At 22.6% G+C, this 15326-nt stretch overlaps 1 protein-coding gene across 12 annotated transcripts in view; it reads right to left on the bottom strand.

The window, feature by feature from the left end:
• Nucleotides 1–15326, bottom strand: part of LOC129615401 (voltage-dependent L-type calcium channel subunit beta-4) — a 153410-nt gene that overhangs the window by 19626 nt on the left and 118458 nt on the right. For 4 of the 12 annotated variants that reach the window (XM_055530591.1, XM_055530592.1, XM_055530594.1 and 1 more), the window contains exon 1: nt 263–694. The exons of 2 other annotated variants lie outside the window; for them this stretch is intronic. In XM_055530591.1, coding sequence (XP_055386566.1) covers nt 263–397 — 135 coding nt within the window. In that variant the 5' untranslated portion in view covers nt 398–694. Of the gene's footprint in view, nt 1–262; nt 695–12435; nt 12703–15326 lie in introns of those variants that run through there. 6 more of the 12 variants (XR_008697452.1, XM_055530598.1, XR_008697453.1 and 3 more) reach the window with 5 other exon arrangements.

The raw sequence follows: 15326 nt of genomic DNA, 5'->3' as shown, positions 1-15326 counted from the left end.
TATTTTGAAATATTACTTATACTCTACTACTTATATAATTTTGCGAGTAGTTTTTGATTGCTGAAATTGTGTAATGACATATGATGTTTTCATGACATTACGACATCAATGTCACGATCACTGTACTTTTACATTAAAAAAAAACTTTCAAATTGCATACATATTTTGAAAAAATTAAATTAAAAAATATTGCATATTTCTAGGGGTCAGCAATTTTATATCAAAAAATTGTTTTCGTTTTTAAAGAAAAAAAAAAACTAACCTGAGTAAATAATTTATTATAACCACCTTGATATGATGAATAACCACCAATACCAAAACGTGAAGTTGATTCACGATGATGATGTGCCCCAGCAGAAACTGATGGGGCATCTGTTGATGATGCTTTTTGCACCATGGGCCTATCAGGCCGATATTCTTCTTCGAATGATGATATTTTGTTAAAAAGTAAAACTTTTTATAACAAAATATTATTGTAATTTTTATGAATTTTTATAATAATACAAAAAAAAAAAAAAAAAAAACCCCCTCCACCTTCAAAATATCGTATTTTCGACACAAACACACAAAAATACATACATATATATACACCTACTATATATATATTTTAAATAGTAATTAAAAAATTTTTATTTTCTAATAATATTTTTATATTAATTATTAATTATTATTATTACAATTAATTTATAATCACGATTACAAATTTTATATTGTTTTAGGAGTTATATGAATACACGACCAGAATAAGCATATAAAATATAAAATATTTTTAATATCACTTTATTAATTTTAAATTTTTAATTAATTTTATTAAAATTCAATTAAAATTAAATATTTTTTAATATTTATTATATAGGCTAATTATAATTTAATAGTTGCAATTTTTTTTTTTTTGTTTTACTTTATTGTTCTAATTTATAAAAATTTTTTTCTGCGGTAAAAGAAGATTTTTGATTACATATATAGAATGGCAGAGAAAGTTAGATGGAAAGAGAAAGAGAGAGAGAGTGAGTGAGAACAAAATGACGTGAATGAAATTTGTTATTGTTTCTTTTTTATTTTCTTTGTTTCTTTTGCTCTTCGTTTTTTTGCTTTTTCCTCATTTATTCAATAAAATTATTAAATATTTTTAATAAAAAAATGTTTTATTTTGTAAATTTAATAAATTTAAATTATATTAACACGTGTATACAATAATAAATTATTGTTTATTAAAAATTTAAATTGTATTTTAGATTTAAGTTTTTTTTTTTTGATATTTTTTTTATTGATAGAATTAGAGAAACAACATTATTTATTATTTTTATACGTAATTGAGAGAGGAATTTAATTTTTATTGTTTTTGGTTTTTGTTTTTTGCTAGTTTTTTGAGGTTTCCTTCCAAATTGTTTTTGAATAATTAATTTTTTCTCTCTTTTTTTTGGAAGAGAATTTACAGTGATAAAATGAGTAAAATTTATAATCGGGATAAAATTTGAGTTTGAGTTTTTTTTTTGGATGGAGAATTGGGTAAAAACAAGAAAAACCGATTTTGTTTTTTCAAACTTTTCTTATTTATGTTTTTTTTTTACTCTATGTTTCTTAAAATCGAGTTTGCGCGTTTGAATTTCAATTAATTTTTTGGTGGTTAGAAAATGAGAAATGGAACTGGAATTGTAAATTTTCTGTTTTAAATTTATTTTTTAATTTTATTTTTTTTTTTTAAGGAGCGTTTATACTTTACATTTTCTTTTTATTATTTGATATTCATTTAAAATAAATGAAATTTTTATTTTTATTAAAATTTTATTACATGTTATTTCTTTTCTTTTAGTAAAATAAGAATTTTGTTTGGAGTCTAGTACAATTTTATTAAAATTCTCAATATTATTTTTATTGTTTACTTTTTATTAAAATTTAATTATATTTTTGTTTTTCTTTTTTGTAGATTGGAAATTATGAAAATGTTATTTAATAGTGCATTTGTTTAATATTCTTTTCTGTTTGGTTACGGTTTTCATAAATAATTTTTATATTATAAATTTTTTTATATATGATTTTTCTCCTCGTTTATAATATAATTTTTGAATATAGGAACTTTATTGCCAAAAAAAAAAATAATTAAAAATTAAAATTTTATTTTGTTTATACAATTTTTTTTTTTTTCTTGTTGAATTATTTTATACTTTTATATACACGCATAATATTTTCAATTTTTTGTTGATTTTGGTGAATTTTTAATTGAATTCATAAACAAAAAACTATTCGAAATCAAATACAATGTTGCTCATAGAAATTAAGTGTAGCAGAAAAATAACGAAAAAAAAACCAAGAATTTTCAATAATTTTTATTTTGAAAAATAAAAGTCATAATTTCATTTGTTTTCTAATATTTCAATATTTTATATATATGTATAGTTAATTGTAAAATGATTGAATCAAAATTTGTTGGGTATGATTGTTTTATCTATTTTTGAAGATTTTAAATTTTATGTTTATATAGGTTTATAAATTATGTTTTATGTTTTAATATTTAAAAAAGTTCTTTTTTTTTTCTTTTATTTAATTATTAAATATTTTATCATATGAAACCGATATTTTAAATATTTAAAATATAATTTTTATATTCTAAAGAAAATTTGATGATTTTCTTTATATTATTTACTATATAGTAGATTTTTCTTGGCCAAAAAAAAAATTTATCAATTTTTGAGATATATTAATATTTAATTAATAATAAATGAAATTTTACGATATTACATTATTTAAATGTGAATATATATATATATATGCGTATTTAATGCACACTTATCTGTACGTGTACAAATATGAATTTCAATATAGTGTTACAATGTATATATATATATATATATTTTATTATCAATATGTTATATATAGTTAGAAATATTATATGTAAGTCGATTCAAAATTTTCACATTTTTAAATCATTTTTATATAAAAACCACAATTATTCACATTAAGATTTTTTTTGCTTTTTTTTTTAACAAATTATTCATTTTTCAGCTATAAACTTTTGCATATATATATATATATATATATATAATATTATTATTTTTTTTTTGTATTACATAAATTTTAAACTCAATTCCTTAAGGCTTGAAAATTAGTAAATATATGCATGTATGTGTATATAGTTTTAATCATCATATATAATATATTTTAAGTTGTTCAATTATATTTTATTATAATTAATAAGGAATTCTTTTCTATATATTATAAATTTTATATGTATATATATATATATATGGTATAGGGTAGTTTTTTTTGCATTTAATTTATTTTTTTTTCTTGTTGTATAAAAAGGATGTATGGAATAATAAAAATTTTCTTTTCTCTTCTTTAGTAATTTTATTCAATGTTTTTTTTTAATTTTAAAAATATTTTTTGTTCACTTTTTCAAATTTCGAATATTTTATTTAAATTTCAATAATATTATAATATATATATATATTGTATATAAAGTTAGGTTATATTAATCACAAAACGCTTATAAATGTTTTAATATTTCATATTGTTATATATCTGTACATATATATATTAATATATTTTATACACTATATATATATGTATAATAATATTTCTTAATAAATCTTTCACAGAAAACAAAAAAAAAACATGTTAAAGGAACACAGAACTTTAATATGAGTGTATATAGAATAATTTATTACGATAACAGCAACAACAACAACAACAACGAAAATGAAGAGAAAAAAATGTATAAATCGGAAAAGGCACACACAAAAAAAAAGGAAAAACTCGAATTTGTCGAAAATTTTCTAAAATTTTTTCACTTTATTTTTTTTTTTTTGCTTTAATTTGTATTTTAAATATTTAAAATTCTTTTTTTATTTTATATCCGGTAAAATTTTTAAATGTATTTTGATTTTTTCTTAATTAAAATTAATAAAATTAAATTGAAAAAAGGAAAAAATTTTTCTATATATTTGAAAAAATTAAAATAAAATTTTTATTTCTAAAACAAAATTGTTTCGTCGCGAAAAACTTTTTCTACAATAAACGAGGAGATTTCTTTTTTTTTTATTACACCAGAAAGTTTTTCCTTTATTATTGGAGATTTTTCCAATAAATTTTTTTCTTATATTTTTTGTTTTTTGTGTAAATTTGTTTTGATTTTCTACTTTTCTGGTTGAAACTGTCAAGTGAATATAAGGAAAAGTGAAACAAAAAAACAAAAACAAGAAAGAAAACAACAAGAGGAGCAACGAGAGGAGCAACGAGAGGGATTTGTTTTTGTTTTACTCTAAATTTTTCTTATTTTGGAAATTTTATATGCCCAAAAAAAGGAGAAGAGTAATTGTATAACATTTTTATATTAAAAAAGTTTATAGAATATACAAAGTTTGTTTTTGTTCTTGGATTATTTATAAATATTTTACGAGAATAGTTTGAAATAATACCACCTTTTTTTTTTCTTTAATAAGCTCTAAATCATAAATATAATTGAATTTGTTTAATTTATTTATCTAGCGATTTTGGTCATAGTTACATAATTTACAAGTTATTAATAATAATATTTGTGGTTTTTTCAAACAAGTGCGACTAACATGTTATTCTTCAACTACATATTATAAAAAGTTTCTAATATGAGAAATTTCTATTTTAAACATGTTTTTATTCTAACAAAAGTTTTTTAAAATTTAATGGTAGTTTCTTCAAAAATTTCATAAAATAATATTAGTATGTAACAAAAAATTCTCATCTGAAAACACATGTCAGTGTATTGTGAACTCGATATTCTATAACATGAGAATTAAGAAGAGATACATGTTAAGTATTCTCTTATAGTCTGAACAAGGTGTTATTGTTCATTTTAAAAAATCAAATTTCCGCTTGCTGAAAGTTTTCAAATACGTAAACATTGGAATTTGTAAATATGTAAAAAGAGCAATATGATTAAAGGAAGCTTATTTTGATATTTTTTTTTATGACTTCTTATTTGATTTTTATTATATTATAGTTTGAGATAAGCGTATCAAGTAAAAGTATTTTGGAATAAATTTTAATAATTAGAATTTTAACAAAATAAATAGAAAATGCCTATGTGTAGAAATAATTTGTGGTTTGTTTTAGTGTATTAAACTAATCTTTATTATCGAATTTTATTCTTAGATGCTTCGCAATACAACTTATTCTTAATATAAGCTAATATGCTCTCTTAATAAACAACCATTTCGCGAAACAAAAATTGTTCACCCCTATTATAATATTATTACGTTTATTGTGTAATAAACTAAAGGTGCACTCGACATTTGTCTCCCAAGACAATAGAATGTTCCTATACACTATTTTCATTCAAAATTTTGAAACTATAAAACATTTTGAAATAATTTTGGAATTTTTAATTTGTAAGTTTTTGTTATATTTTTATGTAAATTGAATTGTAAAATCTTTTAGTTTTTGAATGGAAGACCGAATTATTGTTATTATTATTATTATACTATTAAAAAACGAGAAAAAAAATAGAGTTGACCTTGTCAACTCTGTGATGCCCGTACGAATTTGTTATCCTATGTGCGAATAACTAATGTGCCATAACTAACTATGGGGCAGACTATGCCTTTAAGTTGCCGTATTACCATATTAATTTATGCAAAATTTCAGTACTATGTGTTATTCAAAATACTGGTTGTGCCAAACTGCTATTGATGTTGTATGGCAGCCACCAGAAAGAGCCAAGAAATTTTAGCGAATTTTATCAAGCACATCGGCCCTACTAATATATTCACTTGTGTGAAATCTCAATATCACAGCTTTTATAGTTTTTGAGATATAGTCAAATAACTTTTGAAGTTGTATGGCAGGTATCAGAAGGAGCCAAGTAATTTCAACGACTTTTATGAGACACATTGGCCCTACTAATATATTCGTTTGTGTGAAATTTCAATACCATAGCTTTAATAGTTTCTGAAATATAGTCAAATAACTTTTGAAGTTGTATGGCAGGTACCAGAAGGAGCCAAGTAATTTCAACGACTTTTATGTGACACATTGGCCCTATTAATATATTCGTTTGTATGAAATTTCAATACCATAGCTTTAATAGTTTCTGAAATATAGCCAAATAATTTTTGAAGTTGTATGGCAGGTACCAGAAGGAGCCAAGTAATTTCAACGACTTTTATATGGCATATTGGCCCTACTAATATATTCGTTTGTGTGAAATTTCAATACCATAACTTTTATAGTTTCTGAGATATAACCAAATAAATTTTGAAGTTGTATGGCAGCTACCCGAACCGGTACCCCAATCATGTCCAATTTAAATAGGGTTCTGGCACTTACTACAATAAATCATTTGTGAAAATTTGGTTAACTTAGCTCCTTTAGTTTTTGAGTTATCGTTCGGACGGACGGACGGACGGACGGACGGACGGACGGACGGACAGACAAAGCTAAATCAACTCAGAATTTGACGCTGATCAAAAACATACACTTGAGTCTATATCTAACACCGTTATTTCTTAGCGTTACAAACGGTAAGGCAAATTTAGTATACCCTTCGAACATACGTTCGTACGGGTATAATAATTTATACTTTTTGCAAAAGGGAGAAGAAAATCCTAATTTATTATTATTATATTAGTAAGTTCATTTATTATAAACTGTTCAATAATTATTATTATTTGTAAACTTGCATTTATTCTATTTTGTTTATGTTCATTTTAACTGAGGTTTTGTTTAATGTCAATAAATTTGTTAGCTAGTTTACAATACGAGCATTTAATTTACTAATCAAAAATTGAATTTAACAATTTTTTGAAATTCTTTTATTATAATCATAATAACACTTAAATTCTTAATTTATACAGAAAAAAAGTTATAAATATATGCATAGTATAACAAATTATATTTAATTAAATAAAGTATTTTATTTAAAAATGTAAAATTAACAAAGCAAAATTCATAAAACAAATTTTTAAATAAAAAATTTTCAAACACATATCGTAAAATAATGAATTGTTTTCAGTCAATTATTCTACACCATAATTGTATTCCATACATATTATTAGAAAGTAATAAAAAGAACTTCCCCTTGAGTATACAATTTACTTTAAAAATTTGAGAAGAAAAAAACGAAACGAAAAAAAATAAAAAAAAAAATTTAGAGTTCATATCGTTTATGCCGTCTTTTCTCATATTGTTGAAAAAATTTCTTTTCTTTCTTTCCAGTTAGCGGTTTTTATACAATCAAAAAAAAAAAGAAGAAAATCAAAGTCCAGTCTATTGTATTTTAAATATATGTACATTGTATTTTCTTATCTACTCAATTTATACGTACATAGAGTATAAAAAATTTAATAAATTTTCACTGGAAATATGAGAGAAAAGAGAAAATGAGTTTAAAATTCGAAAATTTGTATATTCCATAGAAATGGGGAAAAGAGAGAAAACTTTGGAATACTTTTTGAGATGATAAGATAGACACTAAAGATATACGTTAAGGAATTTTTGTCAATGAAAATAGTAAAAATAAAATATACATATACAAGCATATTATTATTTTGTATATGGATGGCACACATGTACAACATTTTACATACGCAATATAATTTTGTATATACTAAAAATATGAAAGTTTGTATGTGTTAAAGTATATAGATAAATAATTTTTCTTTTAGATTTCAGCACGTTTTTGAAGAGCGACACGATGATGACTACATAATTGTGCATTATTACTTAAAGGAATTTCTTGAAGCAATGACATTTTTGATATTGTGTATGTAAATGATGATCAAATGTAATAAAATAATTATTTTCATTAAAATTTCGCAACATATAAAATAATAGAGAAATTGTATGTGTCACACAGTTTATGGTTTACTAATTTTCAGCACTTATCCGAAAAATTTTCGAAAAAAAAGATGCTTATTAGTTTCATCTTGCCCGTTCGTCCTTTCGCAAGCCCTTTAAAATAAGACAGACTGCTGAAATTTTGCATATATAAATAGATCTTTACGATAGAATTAATTACGTACAAGAGAAACTTTACTTTAAGTTATAACTCCTCAAAGTCCTAAAAATACCATTTAAAAAAAAAACACAAATAATATTTAAACTGTCCAAACGCAGAAAAGTAGTGGCTGGCTTTTTTCATCATGCATAGTTGAGCATAGAAAGAACAAAATTGTCGTTGAAATAAACCGTTATTCAAAATTCATTTTTTAAATTTTTGACAGCGGTTTTCTTAGACTGTAAGTTGTAGGCGTCTTAAAATTGAGCAGTCATTAGATATTGGGAAATAGTTTATTTCGTTGGAGAAAAGTTTTTTTTTTCCATCTCAATTCTTTTTCAAGCTATCACCGCTCGAAAATTGTAAAATTTTAATTGTCGGCATATTACATTTCCCAAACTTGCCCAAATTTCTATAAATACAGAAAGCTATCGGTAAATTTCATTCCATTAAAAAATATAATTCTTTTTCTTAACTCCCGCAAATAACGCTTAAATTCGAGCAATATATTAAAGTCTCTTTAATTTTTTTTTGTTTCATCCTAAATGTATGCAATCATTTAAAACATTTTGGTTATGTAATACTAATGACAAAATTAAAATGGAAATTTCAAGTGTGTGTAGTTTTTCATTTTCGAAAATTGATTTCATTGCGCCTATATCATTTAATTTCAAGTAAGCTGTCAAGAATATTTGTGAAGCTGGGTTGTTAAAAAATAACAGTATGCCTTTTCAAATCAAACGTTTTTTTAAAATGAGTTTGTTTTTTAAATTTTTACAATATACATTGTTAAATATTTAGTTTTTGTTTACATACTAAAAACAAAATTAAAAATATAATCCAAGCCATGTCAAAGTTAAAAGTTTGTGAATAATTTACTAAATTTGGACTTTTTCTGCGTTTCGCTAGCATTGCATTATGTTTTTCATTTTGAATCTAGGTTTAAGATCATTATGAAGTAAAAAAAAAATTTGATTTCAAATTCAACCTTACAGCTTAATAATGTTATTGAAAATTAAATTTATTTTAATAAAGAACTTTACATCTAATAAAAACCTTCCTTGCATATTTTACACACGATAAGTCAAATATAAAAAAAATCTTACTTCCTCTTACACTGCAGTATAATTAGCAAAGATTATTTTATATACTTACATATATATATGTAAGTATAACGATGTTAGTGGTTAATTTTCGAAATTATCTGTCATGTTATTAAAATTTTTTCTTAATACCACTTGTCGTATAATAATAATGATAATGTACAAAAAATAAATCTATGTACAAGTAAATGTCATTTGTACATGGTGATAATGGAAGTTCTATTCAGCTTTATAAAAAAAAAAACAACAACAAAAAAACAAATGTGAAAATATATTGCAAAAATATGAGAAATGCTATTAATAAGCATGCGTCATTTATCGTTGCCAGACGTCATTTTCATTTTTATAATGGAACTAAAATTGCTTTCTTTTTTTTTTTTGTTGTTATTGTTAATTTCAGCTGATTGTTAAAAAAAATATAAAATTCCAATCTGAATTGGAAAGAATTTTTGTTATTTTGTTCATAAATAATCCTAAATATATAAAAGTAATTATATATATACATACACATGTACAATACATATTACACGTATATTATTTACTTAAAATTTACTCAAATTTATATACATACATATGTATGTACATCAGAATACCATAGAGAATTACACATGCTTAAAAAATGTACGTATGAAGATGTATGTACAACCTACGTCCATGTATGTATATAGTATGTACATACAAAAGTACATACATATATGTATATAAATATTTTGTTTAACGTCATTTTACTAATTTTTAAGCTAATTAAAATTTTTTTTTTTTGTAACGTGAGGAGAGTTAAGGAACTTTAATATATCAGTGTAAATTAAACTATAAAACTAAGTAAAATATGAGTAAATTAAATTATATATGTGTGTGTATGTATATATATTAAAGTATGCCTATATGAAAAATTTTTATTATTAATATATTGCAAATATATGTATGTATACATATATAAACTTATTTTAATTTTTTGAATGTAAAATTGAACAATTTTAAGGTAAATAAAAATTGTGTTGCAATATTTTTAAATCAATTTTAAATAAAAAATTGTTGAATGTATACCTTAAAATATTAAGAAATATGTAGTTTTGTTATAACAGTATATAGGTGTATATACCGTATTTGGATATACATATAGGTGATATTCATAAGTAAACAACATACAGACGAATATTTAATACAAAAAGTCAAAATATATTTTGTAGAAAATTGTATAAATTTTAAATCTTTCGAATTTCTTTTCAGATTCAAGCAATTCGAAAATCTTCATGAAACATAAACGATATAAATTCTATACAATATACGTAATTCTACTTTCAAAATAAAATGACTCTATTTTGAGATTTTCACCTACTACATATAAACTATTTGTAATTACAATGAGAAAATAATAATTTTCTTTGCAAATAATGGATCTTATGCATATACAGGTGGACGCTTATAATTATTAACCTTTAAAAGAAATTAATTATTCCCACGAAGTTTATATATCATCAGAGCTAAGTTGTTTAAAGGGAAATACAATGCGTCTCTCGTATAATTCAATTAACGTGTGCCGTCCATGTTGTACACGAATGTTGAGCTACAAGTTACTAAATATATTAAGCTAGAATACCAGACAGTTCAAGTAACATTTTGTATGTCCAATATCAAAAAAGTATCCATCAAATTTTTCAATTTCAAATTATAATTTTTTATTTTGTTTATTTAAACATGACATGCCTATATATTCGTGTATTTGCATCTTACATTTGAGATTTTTTACTCATCTGACATTCTCAATCTCGAATTGTTTAATATTCATAATAATATTAAACTTTTAATATTATTCTACTTAATTTCATTTATTTCTTATTAACGTAACAATAATCTTTAAAACAATTGAAAAAAAAACAAACAAATAAAATAAATAATAAATACAAAATAAAAATAATCGCCTTCATTTCTTCTTGACGACAGACAATACAAAAATAAAGTTGGGTCAAACCAATGGTTTGTATTGTAGCACTTTTCCCTTCAACAAGTGAAAATTCTGCTTTTAAATACAGTCTTTGTATACCTATCAAACTATTAAAATTATTTTCATTCATATACAAAACTATTTCTAGAATTGCATATATTTAGGATGACGCATATATGCAGTGTTTGAAATAAAGCAAAAATTAATATGAAAAGGGGTTAACATAATGCTCGATTTTAAGGGTTAATTGTATGAGTTAAGAGAAATAATTATATTTTTTAATTTCATGGAATTTACCGTTAGCTTTTTGCGTTTATAAAAATTTGGAAAAGCTTGCGGTTTCGGAAATATAAGGTGTCAAAAATTCAAATTTTACAAATTTCAAGAAGTGATAACTTGAGAGGGGGTGGAGATGGAAAAAAATTTTCTTCTAACAAAATAAACTCTTTGTCAATGTCTAAAAGCTCCTAAACAAGTTTCTTTCAAGTTTCTACAGTCTGGGGTCTAGAAGAAAAATGACATCAAAAATTTGGAAAAAAAGGACTTTAGATAACGGTAAATTTGAACGGCCATTTTGTTTTTCTAAAGTTTAACTATAGTATATCGCGCTACGGGAAGCAAGCCACTGTCTTTCTGCGTTTGCAAAATTTCAAAAATGCTTATGGTTTCATTGCAACAAATATTTAAAAAAGGCCATTTTTAGTGTTTTGGGGGGGTATAACTTCTAGAGGGGGGGAGATAGGTAAAAATTTTGTTCTATGGAAATAAGTTTCTAGTAAAGATCTGTGTACGTATGAAATTTCAGCTTTCTATCTTAAAGGGTGTAGAAGTTTTGTAAACAAAAAAAGTGTCCACGGACGGACGGACGGACGGACGGACGGACGGACAGAGTGAAACTAATAAGCACTTTTTTCAAAAAATTTTTTGGAAAAGTGCTAAAAATTAAGGCAAAAACAAAAAAAAATGTACAATAACGCTACGATTTGTAAACTTTAAATTTTTCTCTCTAAATATTTTCTAATAAAAGAAATTTAAATTTTCTATTTTCTTTTCGAAATCTTATATATGATTCATATTGATATAAAAGCAAAGAAAAAAAAAAATTTTTTTAATTATTTTCATTCATCAATTAATTTACAATTTCCATTCTCTAATAAATTGTAGTAATATATAGTAAACAATATGAGTTACAAATTAAAAAAGAAAAGAAAAATCACAAAATTGAATTAGAAAAAAAAAATTGTATAGCAAGTTAAGAGGAAAATTTTCTAATAATTTTAAAGTTTGCTTTGAAATTTTCTATTTGATTTTCTCATTGAAATCTATTTATGTATACATACTATGTATACATATACATATGTTGACATTTACACTTACAAATTAAATTTATATATGTAAATATAAGTGATGCTTACCCGACGATTTCCCAGTCTCATGAATGGTGATTTGTGGTGGGTACGATGATGGTGTTTGTCATCTTTCCCTTTCATTATTTTTAATTTTTTCAAACCGGACATGTTTTAATTATATTTTATTTTTTTTTTCTTGAAATTTTTATTTAATTTTTTTTTTTTTGGGAATTTTTATGAAAAAATTTTCTTAATGAACAATTTTGAAAAGAATTTTTTAACAATAAAAAAAGACAAATTTTTTTTTTGAGAAAAAACAAAGCACTTTTGAAAATGACAAAAAACAAAAAGCTCTTGAGAAAACCAACAAAAAAATGTTGTGGAATTCAAGAAGAAATGAAAAAAATTTTGTTTTTTTGTTTTTGTTCTTTTTTTAAATAAAGTGATCCATTTTTGTTTTATTTTTTATATCACAAATATTTTGAAAATATTTTAATTTTTAAATTTTTTTTTGAAATTTTTTTTTATCTTATCTGCATTAACTGAACAATTAATTAATTATTAATAAAAAAAAAAAAAAATTAAGGAAGAAATTATTTAAATTTTATTATTTTTGTTTTTTTTTATCTTTTTTCACAAATATTGACCCATATCTAAGGGGTATGATGAAAAAATAAACTGAATTTATTTTTTTTCAAGTTTAATTATAGTACTCCAGAGAGAAGTAGAGAGAGAGAGCGAGGGAGATTTGCAAAAAAAAAATATCCCTTTAAACGGATCATTAATTATATAAACACTTTAATTTTATTATACAAATTAATTTTTTTTTTTTTTTGATAAGCACATGAAAATTTTAAACTTAATTGTAATTTTTAATTTTTATAATAATTAATTAAAATATAAGGTAATAAGAAAAAATTCTTTTAATATATACCGATACGTTTTATATATACTGAAACTTATAATATTTGTAATTGGGTATGTATTTATTCTTAATTCCGTCTAGATCTACTGAGCGCACAAATAAATATATTTTATTATTTTGTGTTTTTTTTTGTTTTCTTACTTTATAATTTTTTAATATCACGTATTTATGCCAAAGAGAAAATGTTACTTTTGTGACAATCAAACAGAAAATTATTTTTAAATTTACAATTTTCCTCTTTTTCATTTTGCGGAATTGGAATTGCCAGATTTTGTATTTAAAAATTTATCGTAAATATTTATAATGAAGCTTGAATAATTTGTAAATGCATTTCAAATAAATTTGAAAAAAATAATGGATTTAGATTTTTGTGAGTATATCAAACATTGTCCTATCCAATTTTATTATATTTAATCGTCGGTTAAGAAGCAGAAAGCATTAAGTCAGGAAACTGTGTTTTGAGTAAATTCAATTTTAAAAAATCGTAAAATTGTAAAACTAATCAATTAGTGCAGTTCGATTGGTCTCTTTAATTTCTGGATTTATAAACTATATTCTGGATTTGCATGATTTTTTGCCACAACAAAGATTATATTATTCTGATTTAAATTATCTATGAAATCCGAAATCTCAAAAAATGCACTTAGTGCTTTCTGCTTTTTAACCGACGAAATTTACTAAGGGTTTCTGAATAGTAGTCATTTATAAAATTAAAATATATTTTTAATATAATCTTAATATATTTGTGAGTAATAAAATTATAATTTAATTTCATATAATGAACTAGATTTAGCTTAATTATATAATTCGAAAAATTTAAGTGTTTCTTCCGAAGAAGCATAGTATTGAAAAAAAAAAGTACTAAAAAAATTAAAATTTTATAATTTTGAAGAAAAATATTTTTTTTTTGAATTTTCTCAAAGTAGTTGTAAAGTAAGAGAATTGGAACGTTTGTGGAAATCTTTTAAGACATTTTGTTGTTTTTTCATGTATTTAAAAATATGTTCCGATATTTTTTCCTAGACTAAAATGTACTCGACCAAAATCCTACTGCAAAATTTAAATATTGGCACGCACGTTCTTTTTTCTTTTAATATGTTTTAAAAAAATATCAGTTAGCATATAGGTACTTTTCATAATTGTCAACAATTTAACATTCGTCAAAAATAACTCTAAATAATCATTTATGGAAAAATTTACGAAAATCAATGCAACGTCGCATTTTTGTTTTGTTATTGCAAGATGTCAAAATATTTTATATTGCTAATAATTTTTGTGTTTACAAGATGTCTGAGACGGAATCAAGATTATTTAATTAATTATATATTAATTAACTAAAGTTTTTAATAAAAATGTGTTGTTTTATAATACATTTTTTTTTATGTCAAGTAGTGTCACTTTAATTTTCCTAATGATTCGTCGATTCTAACATGAATGTACAGAATCATAAACACATGATTGTCAAATTGTTACAACTATATGAAAAGTATCATACACATTTATTTAAACAAGTTAAAATTGCAGTCAGTCATCTGTTATTTTTTTATACATAAGAGTTGCGTATAGTAATTTTTTTTTAAATGTAATTTTTAAGTATGATTCAAATTACAAACTATTACTGGTATAGAAAGCATGAATTTCAAGAATAAGAAAAATAAATCCCTAGATATTTTTAAATTTTAAATTTTTATTTAATTTATTCACATAATACCAATCATAATTTTTAATATACTAGTTTATTGTATGGTAACACTAAAAGATAATAAGGTTCTTAAGAGCAGAGAAGATGATCGTGAGAAATATAAAAATGTGACCGCCAAAATTAAAAGCTCCCCAGATTATATTTATAAATAGAAAAATCAGAATAAAAAATATTATAAAATTTTGAGAAAATTTCTTAAAGGATTTTTCTCTATCGAACGTTTTATATAAAATGAAAAAAGTGTTCATATGGTTTTTTGTTATTATTATTTTTTCATATTTTTGTTTTTATTCAAACAGTTTGAATCCATATTTTAAATAAATATTTAAA

The sequence above is a fragment of the Condylostylus longicornis genome, unplaced genomic scaffold (assembly GCF_029603195.1).
Source record: "Condylostylus longicornis isolate FDR11 unplaced genomic scaffold, ASM2960319v2 ptg000135l, whole genome shotgun sequence".
NCBI lineage: Eukaryota > Metazoa > Arthropoda > Insecta > Diptera > Dolichopodidae > Condylostylus > Condylostylus longicornis.
Note: the sequence above shows the minus strand (reverse complement) of the source record. Positions and strands in the feature narration are given on the sequence as shown.